At 46.5% G+C, this 15,831-nt stretch overlaps 3 protein-coding genes across 3 annotated transcripts; 1 reads left to right on the top strand and 2 right to left on the bottom strand.

Annotated features, from left to right (window-relative positions):
- Positions 1–4,329: 4,329 nt before the first annotated feature.
- Positions 4,330–7,313, bottom strand: LOC135804709 (small ribosomal subunit protein uS2-like). Its single transcript, XM_065318649.1, has 8 exons — positions 7,222–7,313; positions 6,921–7,087; positions 6,229–6,347; positions 5,940–6,083; positions 5,350–5,586; positions 5,014–5,088; positions 4,602–4,799; positions 4,330–4,397 (listed from the first exon to the last, which is right to left on the bottom strand). The coding sequence occupies exons 2-7, from the start codon at positions 7,051–7,053 to the stop codon at positions 4,629–4,631; spliced, it is 879 nt and encodes a 292-aa protein (XP_065174721.1). The 5' UTR covers positions 7,054–7,087; positions 7,222–7,313; the 3' UTR covers positions 4,330–4,397; positions 4,602–4,628.
- A 264-nt stretch (positions 7,314–7,577) lies between these two features.
- On the top strand, positions 7,578–11,690 carry LOC135804710 (DNA replication complex GINS protein PSF2-like). Its single transcript, XM_065318650.1, has 5 exons — positions 7,578–7,676; positions 8,914–9,028; positions 9,700–9,799; positions 10,449–10,575; positions 10,812–11,690. Exons 1-5 carry the CDS (start codon positions 7,587–7,589, stop codon positions 10,932–10,934), a joined length of 555 nt encoding a protein of 184 aa, XP_065174722.1. The 5' UTR covers positions 7,578–7,586; the 3' UTR covers positions 10,935–11,690.
- Positions 11,691–13,143: 1,453 nt separating this feature from the next.
- Positions 13,144–14,708, bottom strand: LOC135804708 (dTTP/UTP pyrophosphatase-like). The gene has a single exon (XM_065318648.1). It carries the CDS (start codon positions 14,490–14,492, stop codon positions 13,869–13,871), a length of 624 nt encoding a protein of 207 aa, XP_065174720.1. The 5' UTR covers positions 14,493–14,708; the 3' UTR covers positions 13,144–13,868.
- Positions 14,709–15,831: the final 1,123 nt, after the last annotated feature.

Genomic DNA, 15,831 nt, shown 5'->3' with positions numbered 1-15,831 from the left:
AGGTGGATCACCACCAATAACGGCGTCCTCGCTCATCGGCTCTGCGGGTGGATGTTTGTCTTTCAGGATATCCCGGACAGTGCGTCCGTCAATCTCGTCGTCCAACTGATGCACGCCTCCATCATCACCGCTTGTCAAGCCACGGAGCGCCTTGCCCACTTTGCCCGCGGTGACATAATCTGCAAAACGCCTAGCAGGGTCAACCGACGGACCCACTGAATCACGTTTATGTTTGTTCTTGGACGATAGAAGAGAGGTCTGTATGGTGTCCGCTTCCCGTTGCAGCTCTGCAAAATCTCCCTTCGACCACTGGTCCATGCGGCGCTCAAGTATTTTACCATTCATAAAAAGATGGACTTCTAGCTGTTGGCCATAAATTAGGGGTGAAACGAACATGGATTTCTCCTTAACGAACCTTCTTTATCGTAACGAACGAACATGCGGATATGTTCTGTAAGAGACTTCAATTTTCATGATTTACTGTCTGGGCTTCATTGTGAGGTGCACAAGCATATTGAAGCAATACAGTAGAGTCGCGCGTTGAAGAACGTGAAGCCCAAGAACGTCCAGCCTGAAATTCTAAGAACGCCACAGCCTAAAGTTAAGAACTGCGGTGTTGGTTTTCTGGCAGCTTGTGGGATACAGTCATTATGATCCAGTACGGATTGTTTTTAAGAACGCAGCCAGATTGCTGAAAAATAAGAACGCCCCAGGCTAACCCCTTGGAAACAACGTTCTTGGGCGTGCGACTCTACTGTACCAGCTATAACTAGGTACTAACAAGAGTACATAAACCAGAGTGTGCAACTCGGGATGGTTCCTGTGGGAGCGTAATTCGTGCACTACGTCATTTCTGACGGCATGGTAAGCCACAGGTACGGTGAAAAGTTGCGTAACCAGTCGCGGTGGTGCAGTTCACTGAGTTTGTCCTGATTTCGGTTTTTTGAGACGGATAGCCTGGTGACTTTACTTGTCGGTGGATGTATGCAGCGTACACAGTCACACAAAACACCGAAATCCTGAAACAGGACGTCTAAAATCAAGCAAACTTGGCTGATTTCCGGGCTATGAAACATGAAAATTTGAGCTGTACGCAAGTCGCGGCTTGGCTGACCTCATCAGGGTGACGTAGTGCACGAACTGCGCTGTTTCAGATCTGATATGCACAGTTGCACACTCTGGTTTATGTACTCTTGGCTTGCTACTAAGTACTAGGGCAGCTATGTATAGGATAGTGCACGGATCCGAGGAGAATATTTTTCATAATCCCCAAGGCGCGCAGCGCCGCGGGGATTATGAAAAATATTCTTCCGAGGACCAATCCGTGCACTATCTGTATATAGCTCGACTTGTCAGGGGTCTGCGCAGCCATCACGTGCACGGTACACAGTTGTTGGCTTTCACACTTTTTTCAGTTGTAAGCAGGGAGTACAGTACTCAGTAGTACTTTTTCAAGCTCAACAAAAAAAGGAAAGGCAAGCTTGCAAAGCAAGGAAACATGACACAGGAACAAAACACAATTTGACAAATGAAAAAAACAATACCTGATCTTTTTTTCTCTTTACATTGCCTCAGCCTGCTTTTATGGATTTCTTCTTGTTCTGGTGGGAGTTCAGGCCCCACATGTTGTGTACTCTTGTAAGTCCTGATCTGTGTGTTTTTCTCTTTGAATTTTCTTAGCCAATTAATTGTTGAGGGGAAGGGAGGGAGGCCGAGGGTGATGCCTGATGGGCGGTGTGTTCAGTTTCCATGGCAACATTGTTGTTGAGATCGAGATGCGTGCGTGTTGGATTTCTTGCGAATTCAAATACAAAGAACAACATTTCTCTTGTTTAGGTTCCATAGTAAACCTATTTACGATACAATACAGTGTAATTGCTTTCATTTGTTGTTCAGTTTCCATGGCAACGTTGTCGTTGACGTTGCAGACATACAGTCATGTGCTTTGTTGCCAATTATTCATGAGCAGCTGTAATTGCACGTTCACATGTCACATCCATGTTCATCTAATACAAAAAACATATTCACGGTGCTCATGTGAGAGTTTTGTAAATATGTCCACTTGTTCAATTACCTTCCTATAATAAAGTCATTTGATTGAGATTTCACACAGCAGCTTCCAGGCTGGCTCTTTGGGGTTTGTTTGGCTAGCTTGCTTTGGCCTACTCTCGCTAGGTATAGTGAGAGCAGTCCAAAGTCTTGGGCTCTTTCCCCTCACCTAGGGGATTATGAAGAATAATCCCCTGGGTCAGGGGATTATCAGCCCTAGAACCCCTGACAAGTCGAGCTATGGTCGACATTCATCAGCTGGCCCGCACCCATGCTGCACATGGAACTAATCTTCAGGTTTTTACCGTACCGTTTCTATGGTTGTAGCCAATGAGCGACGTTCCCGCGGTGGCCTTGATGAGCCGATAAAGCCCGTGGTCAATGGATACGGAAAAATACGGTAGCAATAAAGCCCGTCGTCAATGGCACCCCGTACTCTGTCAGCCTAGCTCTGCAGGGGTCTGTGGCAGTTTTTCGTTGTCAGCTCAGTTCGCACCTCACATTCGACTGTGAACATGCTCTGGTACCTGGAAACAGCCTGTCCGAAAACGGCAACATGAAAAGTGTCTACACATCGTGGTCAGTTTTATTATTATTATTATTATTATTATTATTATTATTATAGTTTTCAACTCAAGTTCTTGTTGTCGTGAGTGGAGATGAAATTTTACGATAGTTGTGAATAAGCGAAAGAGCACAAAAGAGCTGAAATAAGTGGCAAACATCGCGATCAGTAAAATAAGTGGCAAACATCGCGATCATGTTTTCCACTTTCTGTTCTACATGTAGCGGTACTAAAAAAAGGAGTTGACGAGTTGCCGAACTTTTCTGATAATTTTGAGGAAGCGAAAGATCATGGACCAAGGATCATCCCATCCCGATGATGAGAAGCGGACGGACCTGAAACTCACAAGCTGAATCCACCACGTCCCCGACCACCACCCCTATACGTGTCTTGCTTTTATACCAGAAAAGCGAAAGACAAAACCTGAAACACCATCATAGAGGTCTGGCAGGACTTTTCGCCTTCATCAAGGCCTCGTGCGTACGGCCGCGGGCGCAGGCCTCGGCGCTACGCGCCTTGGCCTGCGCCCTTGGCCGTACGCACTCGGCCTTGATTCAGCCGTAAAGTCCTGCCAGACCTCTATGATTGTCTACATCTTATGCACGTGGATGAAGTGAATCCATGCGCGTGTAATGAGTCCAACCGCTACACAGCAATACAAAAGGACCGCACTTTTTCAAGTCTTGTCATTTTGTTATGCATACAGTGCGCATTCTCCAAACAGAACGAGTCATTCGAATATTCGTTTAGCTAAACAAACATGAAGAATAGAATCCTTATCGACACAGTACGTGACTACGGCCGGACCAATGGAAAGGCATGCATTTTTTTCATAGCTGGACCACTAAACTTTGTCCAAAGCATTGTATGGCGTGTGCTCAGATGATGATGATATGCCGGTCAAAAAGCAGGCAAACACCTGCACAACACCTCTGTTCTAAGTAATTCTCTAGCATGCATAGACAGTTGAAATGAGGGGGCCATTAGTGCAACAAAAATGCGTAAGTACTAAGTACTCCCACTAAGAATAGCAGGAAGGGCGAACAAGTGGATTTAGATACACTTCTGCGTGGTTTTTTACTTTTATGGCATGGCATAGTGGGAGATCGAGTCATTTTGCGCTAGCTGGGAAGCAGCAGTGTTTCGAAAATAAGGTCAATTGCCGGTCTCCAAAATCAGTAGGCTAAAGCCATTATTGTAACGAGGTGCACAAACATGAATAACGATCCAGTTTATGTACACAATCAAACCGCTTAGCGCGCTCAGGCCAGTTAGGGAACTTAGGGGGGCTGTCCATGATAATAGATCTTTTAAATAAAGAGAAAAAGTTTCATTTATGGGTGGGTCAAGGGGAGATTCGTTTCGAAAAATATTGATATGTGAGACATCAAGGCATTCTTGCTGCAAAGTCAATCTATTTTTCGCTCAGGGGTGGTGGGTGGGGGAGGGTCGTAACTAAACTTTTCGTTCCGTGAAAATTATCGATGATGCCGGATAGCGTCTTATCCGGATCGGATCACTCACCATCTGGAAGAGAATGGTAGGTTACCGATTTACAGCACATGTCACGCATACATGCAGTATGTGTGTTCGATTATCAAGATCTGGCAGTGCACCAAGAAAACAGGAATGAATAGTGCAACTACACACAAATTGCACTACACTGTACACACACCATCACCATGCAGCCCAAGTTATACACGAGAACAAGGAAGTGTTTGGCCAAACAGTTTATTTCAGAAATGAAACTGCTGGAAGACCTGAGCTGGAGGTGGTCTTGAGTCTGTACAAAACAGAAAAGAGAACAAAAGCTGTTGGTAACTGGTAAACCCACTACAGAAACTGCACCAAGCAGGGCGAAGCTCAGAAATCACATTCAGCATACCGCCCTGAGACGGTTATCAGACATTAAGCCTTTGATTTAATAATCATCGCAAAACAGAAAAAACTGTTGAAACACACACAAACAAGGCAAAAGGTAACTCACTGCAATCAACTTGAATTACACGGTTGTTTAGGAAGTCTCAGCAGCCCAGTCAGTGGTGGTAGTGGTGTTACCCCAGTCACTGCCCGCACCAGTTGCACCCCAGTCATCAGCTGGAGCAGGAGCAGCAGATGTTGCTGCTGGAGCAGGAGCTGCAGCAGTGGTAGCAGCGGCAGCAGGTGCCGGGTCGACTGCACCCCACTGTACACGGGAAAGGAAAGGAATGACAGTACCTTAGAAACACATTCTGGACATCCTGAAAACTCTTATGTGCATTTGATATGGAATGCTCAGGAATCAATATCAACACGTTGCTCCAAAGGAGACAAGACTCAGTTATTAAGCCTTTGATTTATTCATCATGGCAAGGAAGGAATCTACAGGACTGATCGAGAGATGTTAACTTGAAACTTACGTCATCAGTGCTGCTGGTTGTGACGGCAGCAGCAGTTTTCTGGGCCTCACGAGCAGCCTGTTCCTCCTTCTCAACCTGGAAAAGAAGAAAAGAGAGAAAACAGATTCATTACAAGGAAGTTACTTGTGTGAGAGTTGCAAAACATGCTACAAGTAAAAACGTGGCTAGAACCACTGACACGGCAGCCTGTATTGCTACACATATTAGGCAGCAAACATAGAACAGGTGGAAGGAAGCAGTGAGCGTGCTGTGCGAGTGAAGAAATCACCATGCCCAGAAGTCACCATACGATGCAGTTAAGAAATAGACTAGTAGCCTGGCAACAAACCGACTAACCTCTTCAGGGTCACGGTAGAAGAACAGATCGGGCATGACGGTGGCCTCCCAGGGAAGCTCACGGCTGATGGTACCACGCATGCGCAGAACCTCACGTGCCAACATCCACCACATCAGACCAATGGAGTGCACACCCTTGTTGTTGCAGGGAATGGCAATGTCAATGTGACGCAGGGAAGTGTCAGTGTTGCAGAAAGCAATCACTGGCGTGCCAACATACGATGACTCAGTCACGGCCTGGTACATGAGAGGGAAAGAAAAAAACACTCCATGAGCCACGCAGCAGCAAAATAATCACATTACATAATGTGACGCAATAGCAAAAAGTATACTAATTGCACAAAAGCTAAAAACAAAAACACATAATGCCCAGCACCACCCGATCTCCGTACAACTGGCCGTTTCGACGCTGCCTGGTCTCATTAGTTACCAGAGGTCAACGGGACTGGTCAAACCAATCATAATTAACTGTACTGAACAAAAGTAATTCAAACCGGCCCAAAGCAAATCAGAGTGCTCTAACCGCAAGTAACACATTGAGCTAAGCACGAGGGCACAGATAACTTATTCTGATGCCTAGAATTACATACCTGGTGGTCAACACGGGGGTCAGACACAACAAGAAGACGGGGCTCCTTGAAAGCCTTCTGGATCTGGTTAGTGAAGGCACCAGGGGTGAAGCGTCCAGCAACGGAGTTGGAGCCGGTGAAGTGAGAGAACTTCAGCACAGCACGCTGTTTTGAAGCAAAGTTCAAGAAAAACATGTCAGCATGGGGCAAATGTAACACAACATGCAATGCCAGCACAGGAATGCTTACAATAGTCACGTCGCCAGCACAAAAGCAGAATTTCAAATAAAACACAAGAGTGGTACATTACCTGGGCATAGGACTTTCCGGTGATGACAGAAACATCAGCTGGGTTCTCAATGCCAACGATGACACGAGCAGCCAGGAGAAGCTTCTCCCAGGTGTTCTTCAAGTTGATGATGTTGGTTCCTGCCAATTCCCCACAATTGGAAACGACAAAAAAACAGACTTACTCTTCACATACCAGTACATGGACAATTAAGTTCACACTATTCGTGCCGTGTACAGTTTATGTTTATCTTGCCATACAATATTGCAGTAGGTCAGACAGTATGAATACGAATGCAGTCATAGACCAGCCGAGGCTAGGGTCCTGCAATTTAGGCTGTCATCACTCCTTACTTGGTGTGCAAGAGATCATGAACACTAATCATGAATAAAATGTGTGCAAACGCTACAACAAATCGATCATAATTATACGATCTTTTGCACGATATCAACGATAAATTCTCAACGCGTACCACTTCAGTTCAAGCCGGACTACACGCACTTCGAAGTACAGGAATTGTCTTAAACGCCTATATTTGTGAGATAACAGTGGATGTGTACTTCTAAAGACGTGCACACCACAGCATAATCCACCATTATAAAAAAATTGTACACAATGTGCATCCATCGAAAATTGACAAAATTGAATGACTGAATACAAATTTTACACAATAACGATGAATTCTCATCAGTGATCGTCAAACAGGCACGTACCGTCGGTCTTCTTCTTGAACACATACTGGTTCATTTGGAAGTCACAGTTCTTAGCACCGAGGTGCACACCGGCAGCCAACATCTTGGAGACATCGCTCTCAGAGAGCTTCAGGATGTCTTGGCCTCCCGACATCGTGTATTACAAGTTTTTTAGGCAACGGTAAACTCTGCATAAGCGACAGAAACAAGGCAAAGGGACACCAAAAAATGAACCTTACCGAATTGAATCACCTTCCAGATCTCCAGAGCTCAGAATTGTGAAACGAATCCAAGGAAAGGCAGCAAAGACACTGAACCTTACCGCAACTCAGACGCCAAATGGCAGGCGAACAAGAAAGGACGAGGCAGCAACGCGCATGCGCATATAATGGACACCATGTGCACATGACATAAACATGGTAAAACAAAATAAATTTTGCGGATAAATCTTGATGGCGGGGATTTCGTTTTTCGACAACAGATCCGATATCCAGCAGCCTGGATCAGAAATCGTTCTCTTTTTTTGTAGTTTTGAACTGAATGAACTAACCTAGTCCTTGCAGGTGGTTCTCTTGAGTGTTTCTTCTTGTAGGCTAGACTAAAAGTAGACTTGTTCATTGCTTCTCAAATAGTTGGACGTGACAGAGAGGATTGGTTCGCGGATCACGAAACTGTTTGTTCCTGGTGATGGAACCGATTGAGGTTGAATTTCTAGCTGAGAAGGAGCTTGTTTTTATCCTGCCCAATTTTCGACTGGAGAGGCTTTACTTGATCAGTGTAAGGCCTGTGGAGTGCATTTTGCTTCTGCATGCACAATGTAGCATCTGGAAAACCTTGCTATATGTACATGTACGTGTAGTGGGATTCAATGAATAGAATCGATGAATAGAATCGATGGGCTGATGTCTCCTTTAGACTTTAGTTATCCTTCATGTTGAAGGTTCACTTCACAAGGAGAAAACCAAGCAGATAAAACATAATGCAATAACATGTACTTGTTTCCTGCTACACGTACACACACACACACACACACACACACACACACACACACACACACATGTATGCATGTCACACATGCAAACACATCGTTCCTTGCTACTACTACATTGTAGTACTAAACCTGTGCTGAACTTGAATGGCTAGATCATGCTATCCCTGGACAACAGCAAATAGCCGGAACATCTGAGCTGGCTGTTGCAAGCTGGAGGATGGTGATCCCTCTGGCCTCTCGATTGTAGAGTACCGTAACTGCGAACATCGCCATGCATATTGCTCTTTGCCAGGAAACCCCGAGTAATCCATCTACTGCATAGTACAGTGCAGTAGGTATCTGCTATACCATGAGTACACAACCAAGAGTGTGCAACTCCTATCTCGAGCTGCGATGGGTTCACCCCCGGAGAAAATTTGTTATAGTGTCATTCTTTGGCTGAAGTATGATCAAGTGCGTATGCTTTCCCGCGCATGTTTTGTAGGTACGGTGAGAGTTCATCACGTTCAGTACACATCGATCTACTGCCCGTTTTTCTTCTTCGACTACCGTAGCTGTGATGTACAACTTCTTTGTACTTTGATCTCTGGCGACGCAGGATGGCATCAGTGAGCCAAACAGCCGCCAAAGACTGATGTCATAAAAAATTCCGCCGTGGGCTGGGGGATCGTCGAGTTGCACACTCTTGGTTATGAACTCTTGCATACTTACAGCGTGGGTGTTTGAAAAGCGACTTTCTATTCTTGTTTCCGATATTTCTCACGCACGATAAATCGAGGTTGACATAATAATGCATGTGCGCAGAGGTAGGAAGGCCATCATACACGTAACGTATCGCTGCTGTGCATGCGGGTGTTCATAGTCCCATAAGCATACCGTGTGGCTATGCAGCATGAGTGACATGACAACAACAATGCTAGGTCTCTCAGCTTTTACCAGTGTATCCTACTATCCTGTGCATGCTAGCGTATTATGCGTTCATTTTTGACCTACACGCTTTGCTCTTCTGTTGTTGATGATCAGGGCGATGTCGGCCCTCTGCAACCCAATATCCAGATAGAGGTGCCGCTGTGGCTTGCAATGCACCTCAAACAGCGGCAAAAGTGCCGCCTTCAGCCACCCTCATGGATGCAAGTCGGTATGTACAGTAATCAGTTTGTCTGTGTCAGGTTTCAAAGTACAACAAACAAAAACAAAACATAGCAGCTGAACCCAACATGGGTCACTTTGAAGTCATTTCTCTGCGAGTCTGTGCTGAAATGCCTTACTTTTCTACAATGGCCGTGACCTTTTCATGCGGTGTGATGCTAAACATAGCCCGCCTATCAGGACAATGTGTGTGCGTCTGTGCATGTGCTGTCATTATTAATTTAATAAAACTTGTTTCTAAATCGCAATTAACAGTACTAGTACCAGCTCAATCAACATGCCAGGAACAGCATTATTCCATTTGGAACAAACGAAGCAAGAACGTGGTGATGGACAAAGAAATGAATTCAAGTGAAGGATGTATGCATATCTTTCTAGGCCAGTCCCACGGACTCATTGTCCTTTTACAGCATACCAGTATCCTAAATGGCAGTGTAGACTTGATATGTGATTGTGTGCTTTCCATAATTGTCCCACTGTTTTGACTCCTCTTGTGGCCGTGCCTCCTCCTCCCTATACACACCCTCTCTCTCTCTCTCTCTCTCTCTCTCTCTCTCTCTCTCTCTCTCTCTCTCTCTCTCTCTCTCTCTCTCTCTCTCTCTCTCTCTCTCTCTCTCCCCCCCCCCTCTCTCTCTCTCTCTCTCTCTCTCTCTCTCGTAGATGAACTTGAAAAGCTAAAAAGAACTGAAGCAGAAGCCGATACGTTTCAGCCACCCCCGTCGCCGTTCTACCGAGAGATCATGCAAGCTTTTCTTAGTTGGTACGTGTGAACTGCTTGTACCTAGTATTTGCCGATTAAAAATACGTTGTAACTGCTGAGAAGTGAGAACCGCTGAGGCTGTACAGATTATGTAATATCATGGCACATGTGTATGCTTGATATGTACGGTCGTGGACATGGAAATCCGGTCGAGTGACCGGGGCCGGCGCCCTTAGCGCGTACAGAATGTCGCATATGCAGTGCACATGTTGATCCGATGCGACCAGCGCGCTGCAGCGCATACAATATTACAATGTCATGTACAAGGCCATACATGTGTGTACTGCTTACCCACGGCTGCATGGCCAGCGCCCTGGGGCCGCTAGACGTGCGACCGGATTTCCATGTCCACAACAGTATATGGAGAAGAAAATCAGTTACAGTGACGCCGCTCCAAACAAGGCATTACCAATGATGGCGCAATCACATGACCTCTATACAATAGGTGTGCCTGGTTTAGTTCGGCTGTGGAGTTTCCACTGGGTTTGTGCACTCTCATCGTGTGCTGCGACCGTACTTTAGGTATGCTACACGCCCATGGCGGGAAGTTAGGAACATTCATTCGTCTGCAGCCATGTTAGTTGCACTCATGAATGTACTTCTCTCCTTGTTCTGATATCCCTCGTTGTTTTTTCTTCCTTGCGGACAGTGCTGCTGACGATGTTCCTGATGCTGACGCCGTGCAGGCCCTCGTGCAGGACTTGTGGGATTTGCGCTCTGCCAAGCTAAGGCGCAGTATAGCAACCATGGTTCGAGAGCAGGCGACTCGCGCAGCGGTAAGCACCTGCTTTGTTTTTTTGTTTTCGTCTGAAAGCTCTTTAATAGCAATGCAGCGTCGTAGGCAAAAAAAGCTGGGTTGCTATCCTGTATAGTTTGGACTTCTTTGCTCTGTTGGTCGGAGACTGAATACGGGCTCGTGCCACTGCCCTTGTCAAAATAGATTGTGTTGAGGTGGCTGCTGGTCTCTACAGAGTTTCGTTGTTCTCGGACGTGCTGTGTTCGTTGGCTGCAGCTGAACAACATGACGCTGATGGAGATCAACGCCTGCCGGCCGTTTCTGAAGGAAGCCTTGGATCAGCTGCATTCCCTGCGGGTCCAGTATCAGCAGCTGGCTGCAGAACGTGGAATGGACTAGACTGGACTAGTGAGCTACCGCAGCTCTGTGGATGCACTGTCTTGCAAGCTTGCAGTTTGCCGTGAAGATGGTGTATATTCCGACAGTGCGATCTACTTTGCAAGATCGTATAATCATAATGCCACAAGCAGGCGACTGCTACACGCCGATGGCTGTGAAGTGATAGCCACCGGATGCTCTTCGTGCGACTAGTCCTGGCCTGGCTCATGTTTGGTGATCCAGTTGTACCTGCTGGCATTTGTGGCCATGAAAGTCACTGGCATGCCACAATGCTACGTCATGGCTACTTCAATACGTTGGTGAGCGTTCGGCTGCTCCAAAGTTGCTTGATTTTTATTTGGACCCAACGGTATACCAGTACAAAGTAGCTCTTGTACGAAACTAGTTGATCAACTCATGGCCTCAAACCTGGCAATGAAGTAGGGTGGCCTGGCCGTGTTTGATCCCTTGAGCCTCCAGACACCTTTTTGGCAGGAATTGCCTGTTCCGACGACTGCTATCTTTTTTTACATGTTTCCTTTTTGCTGGAGTTGATCTTCACACGTTTACAGCTCCTTTTCCCATCGTGCTTGGCTGGCCAACCACAAAAAAACTATACAGGTTCTTTTAATTTTTTGTATCGTATCTACGTAGTTTGTAATTTGAGAACTCTAAAGCTCCACTGTAGGTCTAGTATGTATGTTGTATCTTTGCTGCCGTGCTTTTCGAATGTGTATGAAGTTCATGGTTCTTGTCTAACAAAATTTGTTCTGGTGGGCTTGTTTAAAGGGGAAGTTAAGGCAAAAATTAAAATTTCACCAGTTGTAGTCTTCGGGGTGCTGAGTCGAATGGTCGTGGTCCGAGGAAGCTGAGACGCTCCCTCAGAGTCCTACTTGAATCCCAATCGAACTCGCGCACTTCCACCGAAACTGGGTGACTGCGCCCTACTAGATGGGGATTTGTATGCAAAATGTCACTAAAAGCGCCATTTCGTTCTTATAAAAGCACGGATGACCGCGATTGGCCCATATGTTGTAGTCTTTTGGACGCTGAGTCGACTGGTTTTGGTGCGAAAAGGCTGCGATGCAGCGTTCCTCCTTTATTCCCAATCGAACATGGTTGAACAAGCGGTCACGTGCTCCTGGGTGCCCAAATCACCTGGTCACCACGCCAGCAGGCGACAACTTTCACACCAAGGTTCAACTCGAGTGACAGGACTGCAACCAAAAAAGGTCAAACAGGCTAGTAGTAAGTTGTACCCTGCAGGCACGGTGACCAGGTGACTGGTGTACGCAGGAGCACGTGACCGCTTGCTCAACCATATTCGATTGGGAATAAAGGAGGAACGCTGCATCGCAGCCTTTTCGGACCAAAACCAATCGACTCAGCATCCAAAAGACTACAACATGTGGGCCAATCGCGGTCATCCATGCTTTTATAAGAACGAAATGGCGCTTTTAGTGACATTTTGCATTAGGGGTGTAAGTTGGCATTGAGATCCCGAGTTCGAGTACTCTGATTTTTCCGATCGAATATTCGAGTATTCGAGTATTCTTCATCTCCTAAAAATTGCACACCGAGGGCCTTAAAATCACATGATACAACCCTGATTGAACCGAGTGGCAGTCATTTTTCTCTGGTATATTGGTTGCTGGGTCATTTGGGCTCTCTCTACTCGTGAACAAATGTTCACCACCAGTCTGCACGTCAATATCTGCTGAATGCTGCTCTGAAACTGCAGATTTCTGTGGTAAATGCATGTACCACGTATGAACGAGTACTCTGATTTATTCCGAGTACGATTATTTCTGAAAAAACCGAGCGAGTACTCGAGTATTCGGTATAATTGTTTCACCCCTATTTTGCATACAAATCCCCATCTAGTAGGGCGCAGTCACCCAGTTTCGGTGGAAGTGTGCGAGTTCGATTGTGATTAAAGTAGGAAGGGAGCGTCTCAGCTTCCTCGGACCACGACCATTCGACTCAGCACCCCGAAGACTACAACTGGTGAAATTTTGCTTTTTGCCCTAACTTCCCCTTTAATACCGGGCAGTGCATTGCCATTGGTGTGTGCTGTAACGGCATGCGCACAACAGCTGGGCATACACGAGCAGCTTCTTACACCACCATGAGCTGTTGACTTGTTACTGTTTGTATGCAGGACACCACGCCATGTAGTTTCCGTTTTGCTTGCCACTGACGAATCACACGCATCGGGGAGTTATCGCAATCTGTCTTAAAAAAAATTTTTTTTTAATGGCAGCAAATAATCTTGTGAAAAAATGCTTAAATTCGTGATGCCTGCTCTCAAAGAGTAAGGGCCAGTGCATGATACTATCAAGATGTGTGTCATCAGCCAGCAAACACCAGATTATTTGATGGGAAAGAAAAAATGCAAGAAATGGGGGCGGGGGGGGGCGGGGGGGGGGGGGGGCATACACATGTACGGCATGCAGTAGAAGCGGATGTGGCCAGCACAGCAGTTCCTACAGCAGTTCCTACAGCAGTCAATATGCAAGAGAGCAGCACAGCTGAGGGTTTTTTTAACACAGGCTCAAGAGAAAATCGGAAAAATATGCTGCACTTTGAAAGTGCATGCATTGTTGTGACTGGTACAGAAAGATACTCCAGCGATGCTACCCAACATACCAGGTCCACAGTGTCATATTATTATGACTGTTTCATTTGAAAGCAACAAAAGGTGCGTAGAAACAGATTTTCAAAAGCCTTCAACTTTCAGCATCGTCTGCCAGGAAACCATTAACTAGGCACAACCTGGCTCGGAACTGCTGCACAGTGCATCCCCATCGCACAGCAGCTTATCACGTCTACTCTTCCTTGTCTTTAGCGGTCACGGAGGAGGGCGTATGGCAGTGTGGGTGCAGCATGCGAGTATTGCATCCGGTAATTGATACCGCAAGCAGCAAGCAGTAGTGTTACGTGTCAGCACATAGTCTAGCTAAGCAGATCCACGAGCTGACAGGACACCTTGTGGATTGGTAGGCCGACGACATTGAAATAGTCGCCCTCTATTCTCTTCACCAGCGCGCCGCCACGTCCCTGAATACCGTACGACCCTGCCTTGTCCAGCGGTTCTTTCGTGTCGACGTACGCCGCAATAACCGCCTGCGGCAGGTCGGCGAAGAACACCTGTGTGCATTCGTGGAAAGTGACGATCTTCGGCTCTGCTCTGCTCTCCAGCAGTGAGATTATAGTCACGCCAGTGTAGACATAGTGAGATTGGCCGCTGAGACGTGTCAACATTCTAACAGCGTCATCCGAATCAATGGGCTTCTCCAAGATGTCTCCCTGGAACGATAACACCGTATCGGCAGCAATGATTACATCTAGATTGCTGCCAGCACGCTCCAGCACCTCGTTCGCCTTGCATCGCGAGCTCTCTTCTACGAACTTTGATGGGTGAGGAAACAGAGGCTTCTGAAGTGAGCGTTCATCAAACTCTGAAGGGATGACCTCAAATTTCATGCCAAGGACATTCAGCAATTCTCGTCTGCGTGGCGATCCACTTGCTAAGCACACTCTGGTGGCATTGAGTTTCTGAAGGAGGGGTCCAATCATTGTTGTGTAACCTGCTATTCTTACAACAACCGAGTCGTCTACTTCAGATCAGATCTGCAGAGCCAAATACTGTACTTTGAAATTGAAATAATTGCTCAATCTCTACATAATCATTTCAAGCATTTTCAAACTTACCGGCACACGACCGGTACGGTACCCGGTTCTGTAGTTCCCCGGTTCACCTGTACCAGTGCAGTACCGGGGATCCCCGGGGTAGATCTAAACTGACCATGTCTCAGTACCAGGGAGTCGTCAATCGTGACCTGGTATTTAAATTTTTACTACTCCCTACTCAATCTGCGGACAGAACTATTTCGTCCTTTGTGGACTCATCAGCGCAGCACAGAGAAGATGAGGTACTACTCCCTACTATAAATTATAATACAGACCAGTCAGTAGATAGGTATTTCATAACAGCAGTCAGCAGGGAGAAGTTGAAAACCCCTGCTTGACTACTACCCGTACTCTTCCTCCTACAAGGCAGTCTACTCTAGCAAAGAAGTATTCTATGCCTTGTCTTCAGATAGACGTCACTACGGCCCGGCTATTTGTCACCCATTTTTTTCCGATCAATGAAATTCGATGATCATTATTGGCTTTAAATGTGGATCAGGGAGTCGTACAAAGTAACTACAAACCCTTTGGTCTCTACTTTGGTGTGTAACTTACAACACCCTGATTTTGACATCATGGAGAACCCCCCCCCCCCCCCGGAATAGCACTTAATTAAAGGGGAAGTTAAGGCAAAAATTAAAATTTCACCAGTTGTAGTCTTCGGGGTGCTGAGTCGAATGGTCGTGGTCCGAGGAAGCTGAGACGCTCCCTCAGAGTCCTACTTGAATCCCAATCGAACTCGCGCACTTCCACCGAAACTGGGTGACTGCGCCCTACTAGATGGGGATTTGTATGCAAAATGTCACTAAAAGCGCCATTTCGTTCTTATAAAAGCACGGATGACCGCGATTGGCCCATATGTTGTAGTCTTTTGGACGCTGAGTCGACTGGTTTTGGTCCGAAAAGGCTGCGATGCAGCATTCCTCCTTTATTCCCAATCGAACATGGTTGAACAAGTGGTCACGTGCTCCTGGGTTCCCAAATCACCTGGTCGCCATGCCAGCAGGCGACAACTTTCACACCAAGGTTCAACTCGAGTGACAGGACTGCACCCAAAAAAGGTCAAACAGGCTAGTAAGTTGTACCCTGCAGGCACGGTGACCAGGTGACTGGTGTACGCAGGAGCACGTGATCGTTTCTTCAACCATGTTCGATTGGGAATAAAGGAGGAACGCTGCATCGCAGCCTTTTCGGACCAAAACCAGTCGACTCAGCGTCCAAAAGA

Source organism: Sycon ciliatum, chromosome 1, assembly GCF_964019385.1.
Source record: "Sycon ciliatum chromosome 1, ocSycCili1.1, whole genome shotgun sequence".
Classification (NCBI taxonomy): Eukaryota; Metazoa; Porifera; class Calcarea; order Leucosolenida; family Sycettidae; genus Sycon; species Sycon ciliatum.
Note: the sequence above shows the minus strand (reverse complement) of the source record. Positions and strands in the feature narration are given on the sequence as shown.

Coding starts and splice junctions, on each gene's coding strand:
- LOC135804708 (XM_065318648.1), bottom strand. CDS start 14,492: ATGATTGGACCCCTCCTTCAGAAACTCAATGCCACCAGAGTGTGCTTA.
- LOC135804709 (XM_065318649.1), bottom strand. CDS start 7,053: ATGTCGGGAGGCCAAGACATCCTGAAGCTCTCTGAGAGCGATGTCTCC. Junction 6,084..6,228: donor CCGGAAAGTCCTATGCCCAG/GTAATGTACCAC, acceptor GCTTCAAAACAG/CGTGCTGTGCTGAAGTTCTC. Junction 5,089..5,349: donor TCTACCGTGACCCTGAAGAG/GTTAGTCGGTTT, acceptor CTTCTTTTCCAG/GTTGAGAAGGAGGAACAGGC.
- LOC135804710 (XM_065318650.1), top strand. CDS start 7,587: ATGGAACCGATTGAGGTTGAATTTCTAGCTGAGAAGGAGCTTGTTTTT. Junction 9,029..9,699: donor ACCCTCATGGATGCAAGTCG/GTATGTACAGTA, acceptor TCTCTCTCGTAG/ATGAACTTGAAAAGCTAAAA. Junction 9,800..10,448: donor ATGCAAGCTTTTCTTAGTTG/GTACGTGTGAAC, acceptor CCTTGCGGACAG/TGCTGCTGACGATGTTCCTG.